Here is a 24,503-nt window from a genome sequence, read left to right on the forward strand (position 1 = left end):
CTGCTGACTTCACAGCTGTCCAAAAGACGACCATTGACACCTTGCACAAGGAGGGCAAGACACAAAAGGTCACTGCTAAAGAGGCTGGCTGTTCACAGAGCTCTGTGTCCAAGCACATTAATAGAGAGGCGAAGGGAAGGAAAAGATGTGGTAGAAAAAAGTGTACAAGCAATAGGGATAACCGCACCCTGGAGAGGATTGTGAAACAAAACCCATTCAAAAATGTGGGGGAGATTCACAAAGAGTGGGCTGCAGCTGGAGTCAGTGCTTCAAGAACCACCACGCACAGACGTATGCAAGACATGGGTTTCAGCTGTCGCATTCCTTGTGTCAAGCCACTCTTGAACAAGACACAGCGTCAGAAGCATCTCGCCTGGGCTAAAGACAAAAAGGACTGGACTGCTGCTGAGTGTCCAAAGTTATGTTCTCTGATGAAAGTAAATTTTGCATTTCCTTTGGATATCAAGGTCCCAGAGTCTGGAGGAAGAAAGGAGAGGCACAGAATCCATGTTGCTTGCAGTCCAGTGTAAAGTTTCCACAGTCAGTGATGGTTTGGGGTGCCATGTCATCTGCTGGTGTTGGTCCACTGTGTTTTCTGAGGCCCAAGGTCAACGCAGCCGTCTACCAGGAAGTTTTAGAGCACTTCATGCTTCCTGCTGCTGACCAACTTTATGGAGATGCAGATTTCATTTTCCAACAGGACTTGGCACCTGCACACAATGCCAAAGCTACCAGTACCTGGTTTAAGGACCATGGTATCCCTGTTCTTAATTGGCCAACAAACTCGCCTGACCTTAACCCTATAGAAAATCTATGGGGTATTGTGAAGAGGAAGATGCAATACGCCAGACCCAACAATGCAGAAGAGCTGAAGGCCACTATCAGAGCAACCTGGGCTCTCATAACACCTGAGCAGTGCCACAGACTGATCGACTCCATGCCACGCCGCATTGTTGCAGTAATTCAGGCAAAAGGAGCCCCAACTAAGTATTGAGTGCTGTACATGCTCATACTTTTCATGTTCATATTTTTCAGTTGGCCAACATTTCTAAAAATCCTTTTTTGTAATAAACATTTGAAATATCAGTGTGTGTAATGAATTAATCTAATATCCAAGTTTCACTTTTTGAATGGAATTACTGAAATAAATCAACTTTTTGATGATATTCTAATTATATGACCAGCACCTGTACTCAGATAAAGTACAAGTACTTCACAATTGTACTTAAGTAAACTTTGTTATTTCCCACCATTGCCTCAGACTACCATGGTCCTGGTCAGGCTTTACCATGACCTCAGGCTTAACCAGTGTTAGTCTATCACAATATTGTAGTATTACAAATATACCACATAAAATAAGAAACAAGTTAAACCCATAACTATAACCTCAAAGAAAGTAGTATTTTCACCATTTGTTACTCTTTAAATGTCACAGAAAATTAAACAAACTTATAAGGGGAGCAGACAGTTAATCAGATGGTATTTAAACTGTATTGTCACCACATGGAGGCTGTTATGTCACTTGTAGAAACTAAATAGCTGACTTTTCAGGGAAGAAAATAAAGACCTTACAATGCGGTCACCACTATGGGGACCAACTGTATTATACACTGAACGAAATTGTAAACGGGTATATCACAGGTCTGCCTTAGGCTGGCCACAATAAAAGGCCACCCAAAATTGTGCAGTTTCAGCCTTTTATTGTGGCCAGCCTAAGGCACACCTGTGCAATATCCATGCTGTCTGATCAGCATCTTGATATGCCACACCTGTGGGGTGGATGGATTATCTCGGCAAAAGTGGTCACTAACACAGATTCTGACAGATTTGTGAACAATATTTGAGAGAAATAGCCCTTTTGTGTACACAGAGAAAGTCTTAGACTTTTGACTTCAGCTCATGATGAATGGTGGCAAAAACAAGTGTTGCATTTATAATTTTGTTCAGTGTAAATGGAACGGCCATGTCCTGCAAATCCCATCCTTTAATGCCATATAGCTTTTTTTTTTTTCTGTAAAGTTCATTATTAATCAGATAACAGTTTGTTCCACATTATTCCTGCTCAATAGGGTTTTAAAAAAAATCTGGTAATCTGGTAAGTAAAGATAACAGGAAACTGTTTTTCTTTTGAGAAAATAATTTATTTTGGGACACAATAACGATATTTCCTCACATTGTTAGATCACACACACACCACTGGTTTTCTTCAACAAAAACACCCAGTGTTCAATACATCATGTGTGACTATGTGTGCCCCTTCTAGTCATCACATCCCTTAAACCGTCTTTCAGCATCAAAATGTTTGTAAACACAAAATTAAAGCCGTATAATGATTACTGCGGGTTAACATTACTGTGGGCTCTCATCTCCTTTCTTGGGCCGATGAGATTTCAAATGCAAAAATCACTTTTGAGGAACAACACTGAGAAATGTTCATCACAATCCAAGGTGTATTTTTGGATTCACTGACATTTAAAGTCACTAGAGAGGTTTATATTTGAAGTCTTCAGTTACCAAGCAATTACAGATGAGCCCCACAATCTTGAGAAAACAAGATGCTTGAAGCACTGGAGTTAGGATAAATACAGCGGAGCACATTTTCATATCAACACGGTAAAACAACATGTCAGACCCCACACTCAATGGGAAAATTAGCTTAATGTATATAACGTGTTTTGGTCTAATACACTTTGACACTTCTAACATGACATTTCCTGTCATGTTAGCATTTAAAAGACAAGTTAATCCCTCCTGGTTGGTTATTGCCTTTATTATCCCATAGCTGTTCCCTCAAATATTTGAATATACACACTTTATATTTCTTTAGCTTTTCTATTGTTAAACTGAAGAAGTTTTGGTTTTCATCAATCAGAGGTGATAATATGACAGTATACACCTACTGTTTGCTTACTCATCAACACTCACTCTCTGATGCATTTGCACGAGCAAATAACACAAGTTGTAATAACAATACAAAATATAAAAAACATACCTCAAATAATCAGCTAGAAAAAAAAATACATCCAAATAATACATCCAAACCTGCATTTTTGAGCAAAGTTTCGGAGAGGCAAAAATCTTAACAAGAACACAACTGGCTCTTACTGCAGAAACTGGGTTTGTGCTGGTGTCAATATTCTTCAAGCCAGAATAAATCCAAACCACACTTTTGTTTGATTATGTTGAAATGAGAGCTGTGGACAGAGGGAACCATGAACCATATAACCTCTGTGCGGGTGAATAAGAGGATGTTTGCCATGAATGACTGGCAGTTGTAGTTAGGTCTCCCTGACAACAGATGGCAACAGTGATTTGTGGTTTGAACAATGCAAGAGTGAGAGAAAGAAAGTGCCAGACAGACTGATCCAAACAACACAAGTAAGTGGATTGGGTATTGGCCATGATGTCACTGATCCACATTAAATACAGTTCCATTGTCTATGTCATAACATTTTAGTGTCCCCACTTTCAGTTCCCTTAATTCAGTCTTGGCGGGCTGCTTCCCTTACAGTACAAAAAGATGATCGCCATGAGTTCTAAAAAGTGAGGTACACAGATTTTAAATGTGGGAAAAAAGAGGGCACTGGTATCGGATTGGTACTCTGTACTGGCAGATACCTTGAGCTGAGCGGGATAAAGGGTTCTGTGAATCTCTATTTTTAATATTAGTCAAGCCAGAATTGGTGGGATTAAGACCTGGTTTTCATAGTGTCTGCACAGAATAATCTCCACCAAAGGAGATTAAATTTAAGTCAATCACATCTCAAAAACCAACAGATCTCCATAAGCTGTGGTGGTGAAATTGTCCCTGAGCCAAAGAACAACCAATTTGATATCAACAGTGATCAGAATCACTAGTACAGTACAATTAAACTACTCCGATCTTAACCTAAACTGCTATTTTAGGCCAAGATTCAACTTAAATGCTCAGGATAATTACTCTTCAGACAAAATTGCAACTAACGGACACAATTAATTTATTCCAGGTCCTCTTTTTTTGTATGCGCAGGGTTTTGATTCTCATTATTATCAAATTCTGCACACTTCTATGATTGATGGTGTGTGCTATTATATGAATTGTCCAGATATGAAAACTTTCTGAAACTCAAATTAATGCTACAACTTACAAATACTATCAAACCCAGTTATTATAATGCACAAAACTTGGCCTTAACAGTGCTGTTGTCAATCACTGCATATCCCTTCATTGTTTCAAACCATCCATCTGTCTCATCACAGTGTTCAGTTTCAGTTTTGGACTACAGATTACTTGGCTGGACTGGAAGAAGCTTCCTAAGCCCTTACAACAAGGTTCGCAACAAGTCCTTGGTTAGATTCAGGTTTTGGAAAGTCCACAGGTCCCATTATTGCAGTAAGTTTTCATCAAGACACATTTGCTGCTGTGTTCCAACAGCTTTAACGCTCACCCCATTCAAGAAAAAAAGAAAAGCTTTTAAATGTAGTCTTTTAAACAAAGATTCCCTTGCATTAAAATATGTCTCTTCTTTCTTGCATGCAGTGTTCGCCATCTAATTATACAATATAACAATCACCAGTATGTTACAATCCACTAAAATCAACATTTGGTTTGGCGTTGGTATCCCTGGCCCTCCTACTCATCACACCTCACAGCTCAGATTATTAGAGAAAATCTGCTTCACGCTGCTGAACTTTGCCTTTAAATCAGCGCCACATGGGCCAATCAGTAGGCTGTCTTTTCCAAATCCGACACCAGAATCACGTGCTGGAAAATGCAAAAGTGTACTGAGATGTTTGCACCAAATGGGGTGTTTACATGGTTGGGCACTCAACTCCTCAGAGGCTAGCTAGTGGGCAGGTCTGGATCTGTGCAGCAAGAAAAGGATATCAGTGTTGGCAGGACCTGCAGCTGATCAAAGGCAGACGAAAGAGTAAGAGGGCTCAAAGACACAGACAACAGGGAACACAGGGAACATTTGAGTCATCTAACTTTTCGTTATCATCCTTGCTCCCTCCAGTTCTTCCTTTCAGTCACAAGGAGAGCTAAACCATCTATAAGCTCCATATCTGCGCTTCAACTAATGAGGGGAGAAAAGGGAAAAAAAGAACAAAGATTGTGTCATACATACGTAAAGTGCACTGAATCAAAGTGATAGAATGTGACCGTGGGAATGTGCATGGATCCCATCTGGGGTTGATCCCTGGTCACGTCTGGTTAGCACTGAACACCTTCAATTCAAATGCCAAACACAGGTGCCAAGAGGTTGCTATGATCTGGAAATAATGTGTAAAACCCCTCCATAATACTTAATTTTTCTACTTTACATTTTCTACAAACAACAGAGCAACAACTCCCAAACGAACGGACATTATAAGGGCCAACAGACCATGAACAGAGAATTTGGATCACACCTACCAACCACAAAGATCACATGCTCCGTTATGGGTCTTTACCTCTCGGTCGACACAGGCACACATAAACATACACACTACATATGTGAGTTACATACATACATACTACAAAGACGCTGTGTTGGTTAAGACAGCAGACTAGGCTATATGGCCTTGATAAGCAGTGATAAGCAGTGAGCTTCTTACAGTTGCAGTAAATGGGCACTGACTGCAGCACAGTCCTTGTTTACTGTAACAGGAGGCTTCATGTGTGCTCTTGTCTTTCACTGGACTACTCTAAAGTGGTGCTCTCATTTTCCTTTTAATACGAGCTTGACTTCATCTCTCATCATATTTGGTCAACACCTCTATTAGCCAAGGGTCACTGTTGTGTACATGAAGAGAAACAAAATGTTCCTGCTCTGAATTCAAAGTCTTTGCCAACGGAAAAGAGCACAAAGGCAGTTATTTGTTTTTGTTCTTTCACATAGTGTAAGGTGATGGTGATTACAAAGGGGAACTGTGGTGAAGGCGTGGAGACATGTGTGACCGGGAAATGTGGGTCGGGAGAGGTGAGTAGCACCAGAGGAGAAGGCAGAGAAGAGAGCGCAGTTTAAGGTTTAGTTCAGGTGTCTTCTCAGTGCTGGGACAGTGAGAGGGTGGAGAAGTGAGAGGGAAGAGAAAGAGTGGTCGACATACAGAGGTCAGAAGTTTAAGCTTTGTCCTCTGCACAGGAACTCTCACTCAGGTGGCCACTTTGGCATGGCGGTTTCTGTTTCTCCCACTGGCACATGGCATTGGCGTAACCCACGATCACTTTGTCCATCCAGGTGAGGGGCTGGGGGAAGAGCACCGCGCCCTCGAAGAAGCCCAGGTGGCCTCCGTGTAGCGTCAGGGAAAAGATCACGTTCGGCTTCTTTGCTAAAGGATGACACAGCACACAGTCATTAGGCTTCTGTACTCTGCACAGTGTGTGCAGTTAGTATTGGAAAACCATTATGCACACATGTCTATATATGGGCTTGCCAGGGATTATTTCATGCCTGTTATAGATAGCGAAGGTGTGTTTGAATGGTAAAACAGATAAGAGCGTGACTCAACCTCTGGCAACAAAGCTAAAAGTTTGAGTCAATCAATAAGTTTCTAAAGCTGCTGAGTGAATGAAAAAAAATGAACTGAATTATAAAATGTGTTCCAAACATTAGTCTCTGAATGGTTAATTTAGTTCCTCTGATGTGAATGCTGTACTGTACCTGTGAATGCCCTTGTGTACAAAACCAGGTCCATATAGAAATGTTTTTTGTGTGTATAAACGTGGCTGGTCTGCACGGAGCCCTGACCTCAACCCGATCAAACTCTTTTAGGATAAACTGGAACACTGACTTATTGACCAACATCAGAGGCTGGCCTCACTAATGCTCTTGTGGCTGAATGGGAGTAAATGCCTGAAGCCAGGTTTCAAAATGTTGTGGAAAGTCTCTCAGTAGATTGGAGGCTGTTTTACCAGCATATTAATGATCATGGTTTTAAGAATGTGATTTTCAACAATCATATACTTTTCGCCATGTAGTGTAATCATTAACACCTGACAAGACAGGATTGAGTGCTACGCCAACACACCAGGTTTCAAAAATCTCCTTAAGAGACCTATGGGTGTTAGCTGACAACAATCTGCATTTCTCTATAATCTATAAATATGGCAAGAGTTAGCAAATCTATTCATACTGATTTTATTTCATTCACAGTAACCCTGAACTCAAACTAGATCATATCCACATGGCAGACAAACCATTGACCCCTTTCTCATTGCAGTATAAACCTACGCAGAGTGCTGCAGCTGTGAACAAGGCGGAGTGATCTCCTTAAAAGGATTGGTCTGGATCTCTTTATTATCCTGCTCTTATTAGTGGGGGAGCATGATACAGTTCACTAGTGATTAACATCCCACAAGGCTTTCACCACTGTGCACTATTCATGACAGCTGCTGAGCTGCCCTGGGCCAACCGAGTGCTTGCCCAGACCCGGAGCCACTGCCTCACCGGTCTGGAGAACGGCCTGTACTAAAAAAAAGACATTCAAACCTGTTGCCTCTTTTCCTGCAGCAGCAGTCTCACAATGTATCACAGCCATTTAGTACATTAATACAATAAAGAAACAACAACCTATGAATACTACAAATCGAAGGTGAGTATACCTTGTTTAAGCATTCTTAGACCAAATACAACACTAATAGTAAGCTGTAAACTCTTCCTATCAAATGTTTTTAATCCAAACAAATTACGGCACCAACACAGCAAGTGCATTTCTGTTGAGTCCTTTCCTGATAGTCGTGTGTCTGAGTCACTTTATCACATTTTAGGGCAAGGGGGCAGCTGATCCTTTTTTCAATTAAGTGTTTCTCTCTAGAGACACGTCGGGTAGCATGTACTTCCACCGACCCACACACACCCTTACATTACGTGATCAGTAAGTTTAAATATAGCACAGCCTGAGGAGAAGGGACGCTTGAATAGACACTATGTAGTGGGGAAACAGTCAAAGAGTAGATTGCCTCTTACGGTTTGTAAAATGCAGTTGAAACACACTGAATCAATTCCAGGGTAAAAATCTTTCATGTTAGAAACCTGTGATTGAGTTAAACTTCAAACGGAGATATAGAGGGATGGGTGTGTAGGAGTAATGTCTTTTAGTGTGTTACAGCTGCTGTAACACACTAAAAGACATTACTCAGACTTCTGTGCCACTCCCTGTCCTGTTTAGGGTGTAAAGCCAACTCATCAGAGGGCCTTTTGAGAATGCAGAGAATGTTTTTCAAGAACCAAATGTGATGTCAACTGCAGCCAGACAGGACAAGCCTGTTGTATTAAGTGCTGACCCAATAGAGGATCAACTGCAAATTTGCGATCTGTCTGCAGGTACATCTACTACTTCACAAACTCGAGTAAATAGCTGCACTGTACAGATTATTTTCAGTTTATATATTCTTTTTGAAATATGGGATTAATCTGGGAATATTCAGTATAACTGAGTATTCATTTTTCAGATTATCGGTGTTATTCGAAATCTGTGCCAGTTTTAAGTTTTTTTATTCTAGAATAACCTTTAGTAAATTTGATCTGCAGCATATTTTGCACCTTTTGAGCATTCTCACCATTTTTTCCTTCACTTTTTATAAGTGTCTTTGTCAAACGAGGACCAAGTTTCCTCTGAACTGCATTGACCAGCATTGTCTTGCCACAGGAAACAGAGCTACTTTTTCCTTTTGGTGTGATTTATGTTTAAAACAAACCAAAACATCTGGGTATTGTTAATTTTAGCTGGTTTAAAACTAAGACCCATATATATGTGTCTCCTTCGAGGTCATTACTTTGACTTTGGGATTTTCTGACATGTTGCAGCAACAAGTCCACTGCCTCACTCACTGTTTGTCCCTATTACTGAAATGTGAGTAGAATCATTATGAAATATAGGACATGTTCATGTTACCAGGTAAATGGCCAATAAAATATAGGAATATCAAAAAAGTTTACTTTATGGTTGCTAAGGTAAACATAGTTAATATAACTTTTAGTTTTTGTTTTTTTTTAACACTAGGGTGAATAGGGTTGAGTATCATTTAAAATTTTACAATACCAGTACCAAAACCAGTACACTTGAAGTGATACTGATAACAATTGAGTACTTCATTCGATAACTTGCATAAAATGCCACCTGTTGAAGCCATAGTAGTTGATTGGTAGCCTATTATTTTTATTGTTGTTATGGACAAGCAAGGTTATCTATTTTATTTTTTACATAAAAAGCATTGGGAAATTGTATCAGATCACCCTTCATCCTAATTAGGTCATCCTCACTGGTAGTATTAGCCTATAAGGGGAAAGACTACAGTTTGGGAGGTCTTTTATATTTGAAAGAGAGAGGAGTGAATTAGTTTAGTGACCAAATAAGTTGTAGGAAATGAGTTTAAGGTAACAACGGAAAATTATGTTAACTTTCAATCAATAAACTGAATTGATATCCAAAGAAGTTTAAAGTCAAGGGAAACTGAACTTGTACTAGAGTTTAGTTTCGTCCCTCATCCACGAGACTTCTTCTATTCTGAAATGACTAGTAGAGAAACTCAGCTCTTAAGGATAACTATGACCTGGATGATTGAGAACCGTCACAGACAAACTGAATTGAAAGATCTCCGCGAGTGGTTTTTCCTTTATTGGTCAGTTGCAAACCTCCTCCAAAAAACGACAGTAACAAGTATAAAATGAGTAAGGAAAAGAGAGGTTCCACGTCTAGCCGATCAAACCAACTACATCTGAAGCAGGCGCAGCCGCAGGCGCAGCCGCAGGCTCCGTCAGTAAAATCAGCTGATCGCCGCTGCACCACAAAATTTTAATTGATGTGATGGAATGCAGTGATCGATCAGTGAAAAGTGATGTGAATAGCAAATGAAAATGTAGTGTTAAATGATACCAGAAGACGAAACCAACACAAAGCCAAGCTTGTGCTGATAAACTTGCAACAGTGACGAACATGCCAGAGACCGCAGCCGAAGGTGGAGCGGCTATTAAAATCATGGATGGACTTGGCACGTGCAGCCACATGAGGAAAAAGGCATTCTCTTCTCTTTCATTCAGTGTGTTGTTTGCGTGTTTGGCTTCAAGCAAAACCATACAAATAGTAATTTTTTGCCGTGATCTGTTTCCAAAAAGTATGCCTAGGTATCGATTGAAGTACTGGTTTGACTACAGACGTTTCGATCCTACTCAATACTGGGCTGTTTTGGTCGATACCATAAAAGGTATCGAGTAGCGATACCCATCCCTAAGGGTGTTGTAGTGCTGCTGTTGTCATGACAAATGCTGTTAGTTACCTGCTAGTGTGCGAGGGATGGTGAGCAGCGAGTCATGAACCAGAGGATCATCTGCAGAGTTCACTAGCAGCAGTGGCACCTTGACCTGGAAATAAAAACCCATACATCAAACAAATACACAAACAGACCAAAAACAGAAACATAATATGAGATGATGTTGAGTTGTATGCAAAAGCAGGTCTTACATTGTCAATATAATGTACACAACTCTCCTTCTCATAGTACTCTTTGAGAGAACTGTGGCCGTGGAATTTTCTGTTGAAACCCAAAAAAAGGAAGCGGCATTAAATAATCCCACTTCACAAGTACATCAGGTATTTCATATTCTCACCACTGACAAATGGAAAAACATTATTCCAAGTGCCATGTAAATATACAGATAAGGAGATTCAAAACACAGATCTGCAATCTCCTACATCAAAGCAACACTGAGGGCTGTGACTTTCACTTCACATTCACATTTTTTTGTTTCTCCACATACCTCATGATGTTGTCGTCAATCTGCATGAGGGACGTCGCTGTGTACAGCCGACTGAAATCTGCATCTATCATTTTAACTGAGCTTCCCCCAAACAGACTGTGCCTGTAACATACAAAAATTACGTTAGGTACATACACATACAAACATTATTCATAAAACATGTTGAAATTAATAACTGCTCAGTGTGCATTAAACCACTAGTGTAATGCTGTAAGGGTCTGAAAATGATTAGGGTGGGGAGGAGGGCTGGAACATGTTTAAAAAGCCAGCACCTCTTGCATTAGATTAGCCTCCGACCAATACCTCCAAATAATACAACAGTGTTGGTCAAACTTGATTCACAACTAATTTAATTATTAACTAAAAAAAGCAAAGCAAAATTAATTTAAGATGGTGTTCCCTGTGCAAACATATAAATAATATGTGGATAGAACTTTACAGTAATGTAAAACTACAGAGAAACAAATTGCACTGCATGTGCAGGACCAACATTGATACCTGTGTGAGAGGATAATTTTCTTCATGTTGTCAGCCATGAGAAAGTTATAGAAGCGTCTGAACTGGTCCCACTGTAGGAATGTTTCCTGAGCCCTGAGAGATAAAGATAAACACACAGGAAGTAAGCTTTGAGCCTGTCTGCATTCCAAACAACACACTAAATGTCCTGTGTAATCCACTGGACAAAGAGTCACGCTGGTGGAGAGTAGCAATGGTTTCAGGCATTAGGATGCAGCTCATGAACACATGCAGGCTAAACCAACACAACTACTAAATATATTTAACCAATAAGAGGCCACTCGATTATATGTTTTTCATTTCCCTTTGGAATACCTATTCAATTCAAAAGGTCAAAGACAACTGCAATAATCAAAAGTATGATTTATTAATCCCACATTATTTGTGCTCTCGAGGAACTGACAAAAAGGCCAGCTAATGTTTCGACATTTAATTTGAAAGGAAAATTCATCGGAAAAAAAGGGGAGGGATGCAAATCCAATTTCACGAAAGGCTAGTCTCTAAAACACACTCTTCCCCACTGCCTACGTCCAAACTTTAACAGACCCAGCCTGTCATGTCTGCCAAGAGACGCTGGCTGCATTCAAAACATACAAGGTGTGGCTCAGTCCAACTTGAACGCAGAGTGCAGAGTCCGCTCTAACAATCACACGCACTTATGGTTTAAAAACACCATATGTTTTCCGTGCGTGTTCTGAACATGTTGTCAGGCAAACGCTTTTGCTTTTTATGGTCTTCTAATCAAATGAAAGGGATTTAGATAAAGATGCAAAATATAAAATACACAGCCTGAACACAAACAGACTATTTGCACTACAAAGAGCATACTGTGGAAAACATGACCGCGTGAACCAAGGCAGAGCAGTAAACAACACTCTGAGGCCGATGGCCCCTCAGGACAAGTTTTTAAAACGAGTCTATCTTGTGGGTTGAGTTTAAAAGAAGATCTTCAAAATAACAACAAGGGAGTGCTATTTAGCAAAGAATAAAGTAGTACAGAACAGAATAGCTGAATGATTAAACAGCTGACGAGATTCTTGGTAGACACGTGACTAAACGTGTGATGATATTATGCAAGCAATAACCATTTTGTGGCATTAACCTGAGCTTTATTTATATTTAGAAATGTGCTCGTGTTAAAGGGGCTTTGATGATACAATGCATTTTAATTAAGAGATGAGAGGTCAACAACCCACCTGAGAGCGCTGTACCCCTGACAGACGCTGACACAACACAGCACTCGCTCCTGGTTCGTCCTGTTCTCGCCCAGGAACTTACATACAATGTTTCCACCCAGACTGAAGCCCACCACAATCAGCTGGGTCTGAGGATACGTCCGCTTAATGTAGCCAACCATAGATGCAAATTCCCATGTGCACCCTGCAAGGAAAAATACAAATACAGTTAGCAATCAATGCAGAACACCTCTGTATGTCGGAGCGTTTTTCTCTGCTCAGCAGTTCCAGCTGAAGGTGCCTTTAGTTCAGGGTATTAAATTTGTGTCTCATATCTCGGACCTTTTAAATATGCTCAGGTCTGAAATATCTTCTACTATTCTGGGAGCTTTGGGAGCTCATATAGTCTTTTAGCTTTTACCCTGAACTTATGTTGTACCAAGATTTATATAAATGAAGGAAAATTATAACAAAATACCAACTAAACTAACTAAACCAGATTACACCAAAATTAAGTTAAAAAGGTACCACTAAAGGATCTTTTATAAAAAACACTTGAATATTTTAGCTGTGCTCACTGCTATGAGAATGGCTACTGGTCAAAGCTTCTTAAGCCTAAACCGCACCTGACAATTTGATGAGAGCTGCAGATTGAACCAAAAATGATAATGCATTATTACTGATCAGCATACCAAATCAAATCCTTTTTTAATTTTAGAAAATGAGCCATCATTCCCAGATACTCCCAATGTAAAAATGTGATTCTGGAGGAGACAGGTTCATCTCTAAGGAAAGTAAAGTCAGATCCTTGGTCTCACCATAGGTAAACATGCGTGGAGAGGTAAGCTCGATGTTGGGAAGAGCTCCCAGGTGGTTCAGCACAGCACAGCGGTACCCTTCCTTCTGGGCGTAGTCCACAAAGGTTCGGATGTAATGCTTTTCACTATGGTTACCAATACCAGGGCATATCACCATGGTCATGTCATCTGGTGAAGCAGGCAGACGGATTGGACAAACATTAACTAATGAAAAATATGTAAGCACAGATAAGAAGGAGAGTATGTCACTCACCTAAACAGCACATCACCATATTAAAAAGTAGCACAGCAAAATAAAGGATTAGGCTGTCAAATATATCTTTAGCAAAACAGATTTGAAATAGTAACACTACTTTTTTTGGGAAGCAACTGTCATGTGAGTCTTAAGCTTTCTGAGAGGATAATGAGATCAAAGTTGAGGTGGTAGGTTCAGGGTACAGCTGAGCCATTCAAAGAATCCATCTTTAGAACTGTCCTCACATAGTGAATAACAAGCATGTTGTGCCTCATTTAAAGATTATTGACAAAAGAGAAAGTCAATTGTATTATGACAGCTGAACTGGAAAACCTGACAAAAACGTGCACACCCCCTATCCCTGACGCTCAAAACAGATAAGGAAAAACTTCCAGGAAAGACTGACAATCAATAGGTGTAGCACAAACAGACTAGACAGAGTAGTCAATAGCAGCAGCAAACAAAAAAGCTAATGGTAAAGAAAAAGACAGATCTTGATAAAATGCACTACCTCCTGTCCGATGGTCCCCCACTGGCTCAAAGAGGTCAAAGGTCGCAGTGGCCCCGTCCTGCATGGGTAAGTACTTCCTGATTCCACTGGGGTGAGGTGAGCTCACACGACCAAGTTTACCATACAGTGCTGTCTGGAGGTGACCGCTCTTCCCCCACAGTAAGGGAGGGATGTACCTGGAAAACAAATAATTGGATCTAGAAATATGAGCTTATTCTACTAACACACCCGATAAGAGCACAAGGTTAGTGCCTGGAAAATAACATTAACACAAGGTTATCCTGAGCCGGTCGATTTGCATTGCTGGTTTATTACAGACATGAACATTCTGGCACATATTTTGCATACAAAGTCACATTTCTGTTGCAGCTTTCGAGATATTGCTCCAAGCTCCAAAATGACATCAAAGTTAGACGGCAGTCTGTTGCTATGTTTTCATATGTTACGCTAAGTATGTGTAATTGAATTCCTGTGATACTTCTGCAGGAGTTAGCTGTAGGAGTCAAGTCTTTGGGTTATGTAATATTTCCTTTTAAATATTGTACTTGTGTTGTGCATTATCATGAATCATGATCTTATTTCCACGCTGAGCCCATAATGATGTGAACAACTTGACAGGAAACCCCTTTTAGGTGGTGCTTTTTCAGCTGCCTATCCGATCATATAAAAGGAAATCCACATCAATGTAATACTATAATCATGGTTCATAATAACAGCTATAGGGATAACAGCCAAAATAACTATATGTTTGTGAATGAATGAATGTTCAGCTCATGTGACACTGTCATTAAGTACAGTTTTTAAAGTTATTCAAGGGGAAGCTTAGGAACATTTTAGTTCACAGATTCAGTTAAAGACAACCCAGACTCCTTCTGCATCTTGAACCAGCACCTATTCGACTTATTCAAAGTGTCTGGAAATTACACATAGCAAACATTTGATTGACTCTTTCTCACTTTCCTTCAATTATATAACATCAATTATATAATCTTGCTTGTTAGACATGCTGACAATGAAGTGATGAGTGGGCCATCTTGGAGCCGATAAGATGAGATAAACACGATCAGCATAATCGCAAACTTAAGGACACACGTGATAGAGGACACTAGCTGTGTATAGAGCACACAGACCAGTAGCTGCAGAAAGCAAAGGGTTCAATTGCTTCAACAGTTACACAAGCCCTTCAACTTGGTGTTGCCTCATCTCTTACCTTGACTAACAATTACAGCACCGAGAAAACACACACTTACATAAGAGTGTGAATCAAAAAGCAGACTATGTCCAATTGGTGATAATGTAATCACCTCCAGCATACACTGTTAAAGGTAGTTGAAGCTTAACCAAACGTTTCTAAAAGGTACTATGCCAGCTTAATCTAAGACTACGGGAAGAGGATAACCTTATTGTTGTAATGTAGATAGGAGGTTAAGCACAACGCTAGGTGACAACTTAATAAACAACTTAAAACACAAATAGCTTTTCTTGCTCTGTTGGTATTTTATTCGCTAATCATTTGACACTTCAAATTACAAGTACGCATATATAACTAAGGAGTTTTACTTCTTAATGGAAGATAAGAATTTTGTGTTGCTTAACTGATAATAATTGAAGATAAAAACATTTTTATTTCAGTTTACAAACGTCACTGTTGTAAACAAACCTTAAATTAAAACTTGTGTGATTAAATACTTTAATTATTGTCGCGTTTTAGTTTCTGTATAAAAAGACCTTGTAAGTGATAGCAGTTTCCAATTTTCCATTGAATTTGGGTGACAGGGAGTGAACCTTTTATTAGAATTTGAATCACAGAGTCTTTTGGACTGGTAAATGTCACCTTCACATTGTGTGTGCGCGCGCTGTTGTCTTTCATAGCTGTATTAGGTAACAGAAGCAGGAAACAGGTGGGTCATTGTGGATTGATGAAGCAAAGACCTAAAGTGACGATCAAAGGCCAGAAGTAAAATCCAGGGCTTTTGATACTAGCAAACTGAGAAAACACCAAACACTAGGCTACCACTGTCTTGTCCTAACAATTAAACTAAAGATAAAATCTAAAAACTGGAAAGAGGGCAACCCCACGTTACATATCTCTTACAGTAACTGCATCGTGCTTTACTAAAATCTATCTAGTGGTCTTTTCTGTTTTGACTGTACTTTCCTCTGTTACTCTTGATAGACTATTATGTTTCTACCTATGTTTTGTCTGGTGTCAATCTGTTTATTATTGGCTCCTGCCTTGATACATATGCTAGCAACATCATGCCTTAACATCAAGGATCCAAATTAAAACATAGCACAATCCTTAGCTGCTCCTTAACAATCAGCTGAAGTATATCTGTGAATTGTTGGTCGAATTAAACTCATTAAAGATTAATCATCAAATTAATAAAAAGGCAAAGTCCCTATAGATACAGATCAGTGTCAATACAGATATAGATCAGTCTAACACCAAGACAAGATGCAATTCAAGAAAAAGTAATTTGTTCTGTATTGTCCTCTGTTAGCCAAAACCCCAGCGTGCATGTTCCCTAACGCAGTCAAACAAAAATGCTGTTATCTCTGTTAACCTCACAACATCCCTCCTATGCTTTCCGCTGTGTAATTGATCTGTTATGCAACACAGCAGAATGTCATTATGAGCTACAAACATGACTTCTCAACAGCGCAGAGGCACACAGCCACCAATGTCAACAATGCCGACGGGTTCCAGGACGTCCATTACCTCAGTTCAACTTCACACCGGGGAATACATTTCTGTGACCAAAATATGGCTGTTCAGGAGGGAATGATAACAAGCCAGACACAAATGTAAACATCAGTGTGGCCTTACGGATTCCCTGACACTGCAGCTGAAAGGCAAAGGGCTCAGTAACAATCGGTTATATAAGCAGACACTCGTGATGAAGTCTCGAAGAGAGCCAACCAACAGAGCTGAAAGTTCCTCTGGAGTGTAACAACACCAGAGTTGCATTGTCTTATTTACAAATGTCTTTGCCTTGCAGTAAATAAGTCTATATTTATAATACAAGTGTGACAAACCAAGTCCACCTTTGGGATAACCTCGAAAATACAGCCTGGTTTTTAATCCATGCTAGAGCTGACGTTAAACCTAGACATCTCTGGTACAGACACAGGAACACTCAGGAACACTGATGACAGATGGGACCACCGCCAGACAAACTGCTACCTTCACTGCAGCCCCAGATGGCCGACCAGCAGTGTTGCTTCTATGGTAATGTCTTGAGTGACAAGACACAGAGATGAGAACGCAACTCACTCTTTGGTCAGCTGAGGACAGGACTTGAGAAGGAAGCGGTTGAGGGGTGTGTCCTGGTAGGTGAGGTCCGGGGGCGCAGTGGGGCTCTTGAGGTTCAAGCAGCGCACGATGATATAGAGCACCGTGGCCACCGCCGCCAGCTTCATGCCGTCAAACATTGCTGGCAGCTCCGGAGAGATGGTGTGCACGTCTGACTCGTGGGTGTTCATGATTATTCTGAAAAATAAAACAGTGGACCAATGAATTAAGAACTACATTTTAAAAATTTCCCTCTTGGTGCCAAAGGTGCTGTAGCAACAGATCTGTGAGAATATAGAGTAAGAGCAACTCAGTCAGAGTCAACCCAATGATATTACAGATTAGGAAGTGCTAAAAGGAATCCCTGCTACATAGAAGATGAGTTGCTGAAATTACTTTAAATAAATCATCACAATCAGTAGACACACTGTGGTTCTGGACAGAACAACATCACTTCTAATGCAATGCACAAATACAGTTAAAACTTTCTTAAAAGTTTAATATTTTCAAGGCATTAAACAAAGCCAGCTTAACTGTTAAAATTATAATAAACAGGAACTGTGAAGAGTATAGAAGGGCCACGGTATCTCCCGTTACCATGAAAAAGGGAAGTTGTATAACAAAAACAGACAGCAGTTTCTTCCGTTGTTATGAGACACATCAGAGTGCCATAAAAAGAAAATGTTCTGTAAGTGATAACACATTATGCAAGAATAAAATGCAAACCTGGTAAACAAACTTTGGCTTTTACTTACATTTTAGATTCAAGTTAATCTCCAATAATGCCTTGTAAGTGGTGACAAAGTCACAGTGATGTGGTCAAACCTAAAGACAAAACAAAGAAAATTTATTGACCACTTCATTATAGTAATTGACCAGTATTCATTCCCATTTTTCCTTAAACTGTTAAAAGTCTTATCTAAATGCCCCGACTCCCCACCAGTGTCCTTATAATGCCTGGTCAGTGTCTTCTTATTCCAGTGTCTTGTCACAAACTGACTAGATAAGATGCACCACTAAGCATGCTGACCAAAGTAATTTAATTTAGTGCTGAAATGATTAGTCAATTTATGGATTTTGACACTGGATTAATTGTTAGTCATTTAACATGTAAAAACACAACATGCCTTTTCTCTGTTCAGGTCATTCTAATTTTAATAATTAGGTTTGTTTTTGACTGGTGGTCAGAGGAAATTACAGGCCAATCGTGAATCACAAACATATTCAGTCCACCTGCATGTATTACCGCTTAACACCAGTATCTTTGACCTCAAACTAAAGCGATATCAGGAGGTCTATTTATCTGCTCACATGTTGCTGTTTCTATAAAGCAATGATGTGTATGCGGTTATATTCGACCATCCTGTTAATAATAATAATAATAATAATAATAATAATATATTAAGTAAAGCTTTAAACTCTATTCATTTAAGAGTTATGTGTTACCACAGAGAGGAAGTCACTGCTGTCAGAAGATTTAATTTAACATCATCACCTACAAAACAGCTTAAGCTTCAGTCTTTTTTATAAGAAATAGATAGTAAAGTAAAGAAGTATCCCCAGCTTCACAAAATTAAATTAAATAACAGGCCACACACCCACACAGCAAATGCATGTTTCATCCACTGCAAACAAATCCATTGAGTGTGTCTGACAGTTGTTCCAAGCTAATGCCAAGAGAAAGTGTGTTTACTATAAATTAAACGATCCAATTTGGCATCAGAGCAGCTACTAATATTAGCTCTTCCTTCTTTGTCACGAGCCACAACAAGCCCGAGAGGAGTCAGCAGCCACAAGGGGACATACACTGAGGTTAGTTACAGCTAGCTAACGTTAGCTAACTTAGAGAGAATAAGGAAACAAAGGACCCCGTGCGTCTGTATTATGTTTATCTGAGAGTAGGCCACCAACCCCCCGCCGCATCTTCGTTTGCCCTACGGGTCCAGAAAATGAAAACCATGTCGCCTTTTGGACGAGCTTGCTGACCACCCTGAATATCTTGCGCAGTAACTCGACATTGAAGAAATATAAATAAGAAAAGCAGCCCCGTTGGACACGTTTTCTTCTTAACCTTAAATTTATGTAACATATTTTAGGAGACACGTTATTTCTGCCGTTAATTAACGGCATCGATCTGCATCATCACAGACACAGTAGCAGCATCTTTAGCTGACTTACCTCGGCTGGGAGAAAAAAATAAATCCGCTCCTTGCTGCTTTAAAAAAAATGCTCCCGCCCTTATTTATATTCGTGGCATTTCGCTTTGTTTGTCTTGTATCACTTTAGACCATGGCTCTCTGTATGACGCCCCCTGATTCACTGAGCTAGCCACACTAGCTGAAGCTGCAGCTGTAAGTCCGACATCTCCAACTCCACTTCCTAGAAGAATCTAGAGTCTAGAATTTGCATACCGACCCATTGTCATTGGTTAAAAATACCGATGACGTAGCACGTGAGCTCACGTCAGCCTGTTTCCACGCCCATTGTCCGTAAAACATCACATGAGTGTCGTTTTTCACATTACATTTCTTTTGATATTATGTGTCTTTGGGGGGGTCTTTTTTTATTATAATATGTTTTTTATTCCAAACTACCTTTTTTTATGATAGTGTCCCAGAGAAAAATGTCGCAGTACCGTTCCGCATTATACAATTATCGCAAGTCGCACGCATTTGTTTTGACAAAAATGTTACAATCAATAACCAAATCCATAATTAACATTTTAGCATTTCCTCTGTGGAAAAAGTAGTATTTTAGTGTTTTGGACATAACAGCCCGACGAGAGTCTCCGTGCACGTGCCAGGAACGTGAGTTGAAACCTGTTACATAACATTTCCACTACACTGATCTCCAAACGGCATGTACCAGCCAGAAAATTTTATCATTTATTGGCTACCAGATACATTTTGGTTTTGATTTCTTCATCAGAAAATACAAATTATGTCTAATTTACACGTCCTTGTTATACACATACAGGGTTTATACACATACACTACAATGTATGTGAAGTGTAGCCTACATGTTACAAGAGCATGTTACTTACTGTATGTACAGTACACTGCTGATTAGTTAGATATTTAATTAAATTACAGCTTAGAAAGGACAATGAGTCTGAAGTTAACCATGGTCACTGGGACAAACTCGAAGATACAGTCCTTGTTGCAAATACAGAATAATAGCCACCTGATGGCGACATAGTTTAACAGATTATTTTATGAAGGTCTTGTTTTAACTTTTTGCATACAGTTTATGTCTTTAACACCTTAACCAGTTGTCATATTTTTCACAGCATATTGCCTATATAATAATAGTATAATAATAAACTGTATTCATACAGAACCTTTCAAAACACATTTTTGCTTTACATGGCTGTAAACATTTAAGGAATGCAATTGGGCAAATGTAATGAGACGATTAAAATAATAAAAAATTAAAATAAAATACAATACCAAACAATAATAGGCCTATGTCATTTATAGTGGGCTTTATGACTCAACCATGTCTTTTCATTAACCCTTCTCCCAAAAAAATTAGAAATTACAGTGACATTCCTCTAGTTGGAAATCAAAATGTTTATATCTGTATCTTCATTACAATCAATCACTGGTGGGACAGTTATTATCTTTCAAAATACAATTTATGCTAATTATTAATGAATGGTATCTATGAACTGGATCAACAAGTCCAGTTGCCCTTGATTTTAACCTTCGTTGGATAATGAATGGTAGCTTTTTGTTTAATTCTCCTGCCAGTGCCCTTCACCAAAGGACAAAGTGGCCTCAGAACTGGGGTTGGTTGGGCGCTGCACTGTGACCCTGTGTTCTGAAATAGCTGGCATGGGCCAAATGCAGAGTTTTCCCACGGGGATTGACTCAAAGTACCTGTCAAATCACTCCAATTTTCACGCTTCTCTTCCAAATTTGATGTTAAGTGCTTCTAAACCTCACCAATGAAGCATGTAAGTAAGACATGACAAATATTTTCTTTATTTTTAGATTTTCATTTTCACCTGGGTTGGCAGCCAAAACAGCCCATAGTCAATAATCTGTATGGTTTATTCAAAACCCCTCCTACCCCGTCATTCTGGGGTTAGTGGTGCCTTCAAATGCTCATCATAAAACAGGTTAATTAATAACACAAATTGTCAACTGTGCATTAAGATCGGGAATGACAGCGATTGATTGCAAATCACTATAGATCACCTGATACTATAGCTTATTTATGTTGAAGAGGTACAATTAATTGCACGAAGCCTGTTGCTGGGGTTTAATCAGGTTAATATTATAGTGACATAGCCAAGGAAAATAGGCCTAAATATCCAATAAAATTGTTAAGTACAAAAATAAAAATAAACATCTTGGCTAAATTGAATTTGCAGCTGTTGTAGTTCAAGTTGTAAGAGTGACCAAAAATGCAAAACACATCTAGATGACTCAATTGATCAAAATTTTAGAATTGAACAAAGGTCAAACAATATGCCACCATGCATTAATATGAAAGGAAACGTCCCCTCTATTAAGCCTACTGTCGCCATCTGTCTCCGCCCCTAAAACGTCACACGTCGTTAACTCGGGTGTAATCGCAAAATCCCGGCTCCCTCATTTAGCACTTCGTCGCTCCTTACCCCCCAATCGAAATTCCGATAGTTTCGACAGCACTTTAAGGCAGCATTAGTTACAGGTTTAGAGGTACCGCGTCGCTCCAAGCAAACAATCCTACGGAACAAACAAAGTCATAGTAAACAAATATGAAACGTCCCGGAAATGTAAAAACAGCGATTTTAACAACATTTACTCTTCTGCTTTGCCTGTATTCAGTCAGAGGTAAGTTGTTGTTGTTGTTTTTTTTTAAAACCAATGACACGTATGAAATCTGATTAATCGTATACAGAACTATCAGCTCCTGTTGTCTGTTTATGTTCGTGTAGTAGGCTATATCACAGGTTTCTACCATTAACACCAGACTTAATTCACTTTTTCCATATAATCCACAAGGGGAGTTTGGCACTGAGCTATGCCACCTAGTCTTATTTTCCATCTTCCTTTTACTGACTCATGTGGATCCAGTTTTGCTTTTCACTACTGTGCCTCAAGGTCTATGGTAATAAGAAAAATGGGGGCTTTAAATGAAAGGGGAGATGTGCAACAGGTTGGTCATTCAAATGAAAATACATGTTTAGTAATCAACTACTGGAGTTGCTATGTGCCAAATGTATTTAATTTTAAGGCTGTTTTAACATAATAATTACAGTATTCTCATATGGCAGTATTATCATCTGCCATCACCAAATTACCTTCAACAGTCAGGGCTCAGTCACGAAAATACTGTATGCAGTTTTTCTTGAAAGGAGTTAGAGTGTAATTTGTAAGTCCTTCATCCCAAGATGCCATGCTTGTATTGTATGGTAGAATGAGTGATTACATTTGAGACTCTATTATTACAAAGTTCTGTTTCACTCAGTAGTTATATTGTAAGATGCAGGTTTGTAAAATAAATATTACTTGCTGTAGTGAACAGTATCTTGCATTCACCACCCACAGTGCAGAATAGTTTGTGAAATGTAATGATGATGCATCTCCTGAAGTTTTTCCTGTGTAGGTTGTGTGGTGTAGTGTAGGTTTTCCTGTAAACAGTTGAGTTGCATACATGTTATTTGTGCTTAAATTTAGATGTATTATTGTCTCTGTGGACACTCCTAAGAGGTGCTGCAGATGGAGAGGAAAATAACACCATATGTGCTTCTTGTCTGGAGCCAACATGAACCAGCTGTCTACTCACCTTCCTTTAGTTCATCCTGGAAATGTGCTGCCAACAACTTAAAATGTTCTTAGTCAAACTTGGTGACACCCAGGGGGGTTGACTGTCTGTGGCTGTGGTTCTGTTGTTGCTGTGTTGTTTGTGTACATTCCAGGGTCTATTGCTTTGCTTGTAACCCACCTGTCGGTCAGGTGTCTTGCGTGTCCTTAGCCACTCGTGAGCTGCTGCACTGTCATGTTGTATAACTGCTCATTCCTGAAAGATCTGCATGCATCTGTGCAAACTGGCTAATCCTGCAAGCTCTTAATCCTGCACATAGACACGTTCTGTTGTCATGCCATAGAAAACATTAACTGTTCTCATGGCTTGTTTTCATGCTCATAAAGACACCATTGCTTAAATATAGGGCAGTAAACACACAGTACTTTAAATTATTATCAAATCCATTCCAACATTTAGTGCAGCTTATTAGGGTTTAGTTTCCACAATAACTCTATTGCAATCAATTTCATTAAACCAGACAAACCATTATGATAACTCACATTTTTTGCTGTATAAATCTGGTCACTGACTATGTCTGTCATGGTTGTGCTCAGATTTGCTGAAACTTCTCACTTCAGTAGCAAAGTTAGTCTGCCCAGTTCATAAAGGTTTGACAACAACTGTCACTAATGTATAAAACAGATGAAAAGCATACAAAGTTCCTATAATCAAGATCACATTTCTATGTCTCCTTATTGTGGTTGTATACTTTCCAGTAAGAAGTTCCTAGACGTCTTTTACCTCACTGATGCCAAAGAAAATGACAACAATGTCCAGTAGTTCCACCTGGGGCTGCTTAGAGTTTGAATAGTGACTCAGGTGTGGCATTTAATGAGTCAATGGACTGGTTATAAATAAATAAAAATATAAAGATTATTACTTAATTAATTTTTGGTAGCTCTAGTGTGACTCATGAGTCGGTGCCACACCACTCCCACTGGAGGTCTCTTCCATTATTTTCCTGATCCAGCCTGGATCTGTGACTCAGCACTTAGGGCTTCAGAGCCGAAGCTGCAGCACCACTGTTGTTACAAATCTTCAGGCCAGACACTCCAGCAACAAAGTGGAAACACAAAAGGTCCCACTTTTCCCCCTCCCAATACAGATTCTGACACATATTCAAACTCAACCCTTGGATGCTTCTAAATGCCACTTTGATATTAAAGGGGCACCAATCTTACTATTTCCTTCCTTTTATTTGCCACAAACAGCACTATTCAGCCAGTGAGAACCCCGGTAATGTCATGAGGCTTATTTTGGTTATGGTTTGGAGAAAACACATTTTAGCAGATACTTCTGCTCCAAACTGGGGGCTGTGGAGTTTAAAATACATGGCCATTTCCTTGGAGGAAGGGTATAGCGAAATATGCTAAGCAAATTGAATTATGGGAATGTAGGATCTTGTGTTTTGGAGTCAACCTACTGTCTAGTTTTGG

General features: G+C 39.5%; 2 protein-coding genes across 4 annotated transcripts in view; one reads left to right on the forward strand and one right to left on the reverse strand.

The window, feature by feature from the left end:
* Positions 1–2,119: 2,119 nt before the first annotated feature.
* On the reverse strand, positions 2,120–19,637 carry LOC123958807 (monoacylglycerol lipase ABHD2). 2 transcript variants are annotated; one of them, XM_046032458.1, is made up of 12 exons: positions 19,447–19,637; positions 18,024–18,093; positions 17,251–17,466; positions 13,974–14,149; positions 13,228–13,395; positions 12,431–12,614; positions 11,217–11,309; positions 10,719–10,820; positions 10,423–10,492; positions 10,238–10,322; positions 6,070–6,291; positions 2,120–5,057 (listed from the first exon to the last, which is right to left on the reverse strand). In XM_046032458.1, the coding sequence occupies exons 3-11, from the start codon at positions 17,457–17,459 to the stop codon at positions 6,083–6,085; spliced, it is 1,296 nt and encodes a 431-aa protein (XP_045888414.1). In that variant the 5' UTR covers positions 17,460–17,466; positions 18,024–18,093; positions 19,447–19,637; the 3' UTR covers positions 2,120–5,057; positions 6,070–6,082. The 2 variants fall into 2 exon arrangements, with proteins under 2 accessions (XP_045888414.1, XP_045888413.1); XM_046032457.1 differs by having other exon boundaries at positions 2,120–6,291.
* Positions 19,638–21,881: 2,244 nt separating this feature from the next.
* The window catches only part of LOC123958911 (lactadherin-like), a 13,085-nt gene continuing 10,463 nt past the window's right edge, over positions 21,882–24,503 (forward strand). Inside the window, exon 1 of one of the 2 annotated variants that reach the window (XM_046032651.1) lies at positions 21,882–22,091. In XM_046032651.1, the coding sequence (XP_045888607.1) occupies positions 22,016–22,091 (76 nt within the window). In that variant the 5' untranslated portion in view covers positions 21,882–22,015. The remainder of the gene's footprint in view (positions 22,092–24,503) is intronic. The other variant, XM_046032650.1, reaches the window with a different exon arrangement.

The sequence above is a fragment of the Micropterus dolomieu genome, linkage group LG20 (assembly GCF_021292245.1).
Source record: "Micropterus dolomieu isolate WLL.071019.BEF.003 ecotype Adirondacks linkage group LG20, ASM2129224v1, whole genome shotgun sequence".
In the NCBI taxonomy this organism is placed as follows: Eukaryota; Metazoa; Chordata; class Actinopteri; order Centrarchiformes; family Centrarchidae; genus Micropterus; species Micropterus dolomieu.

Coding starts and splice junctions, on each gene's coding strand:
- LOC123958807 (XM_046032458.1), bottom strand. CDS start 17,459: ATGAACACCCACGAGTCAGACGTGCACACCATCTCTCCGGAGCTGCCA. Junction 10,821..11,216: donor AAAATTATCCTCTCACACAG/GTATCAATGTTG, acceptor TGTATGTTACAG/GCACAGTCTGTTTGGGGGAA. Junction 10,493..10,718: donor ATTGACGACAACATCATGAG/GTATGTGGAGAA, acceptor GGGTTTCAACAG/AAAATTCCACGGCCACAGTT.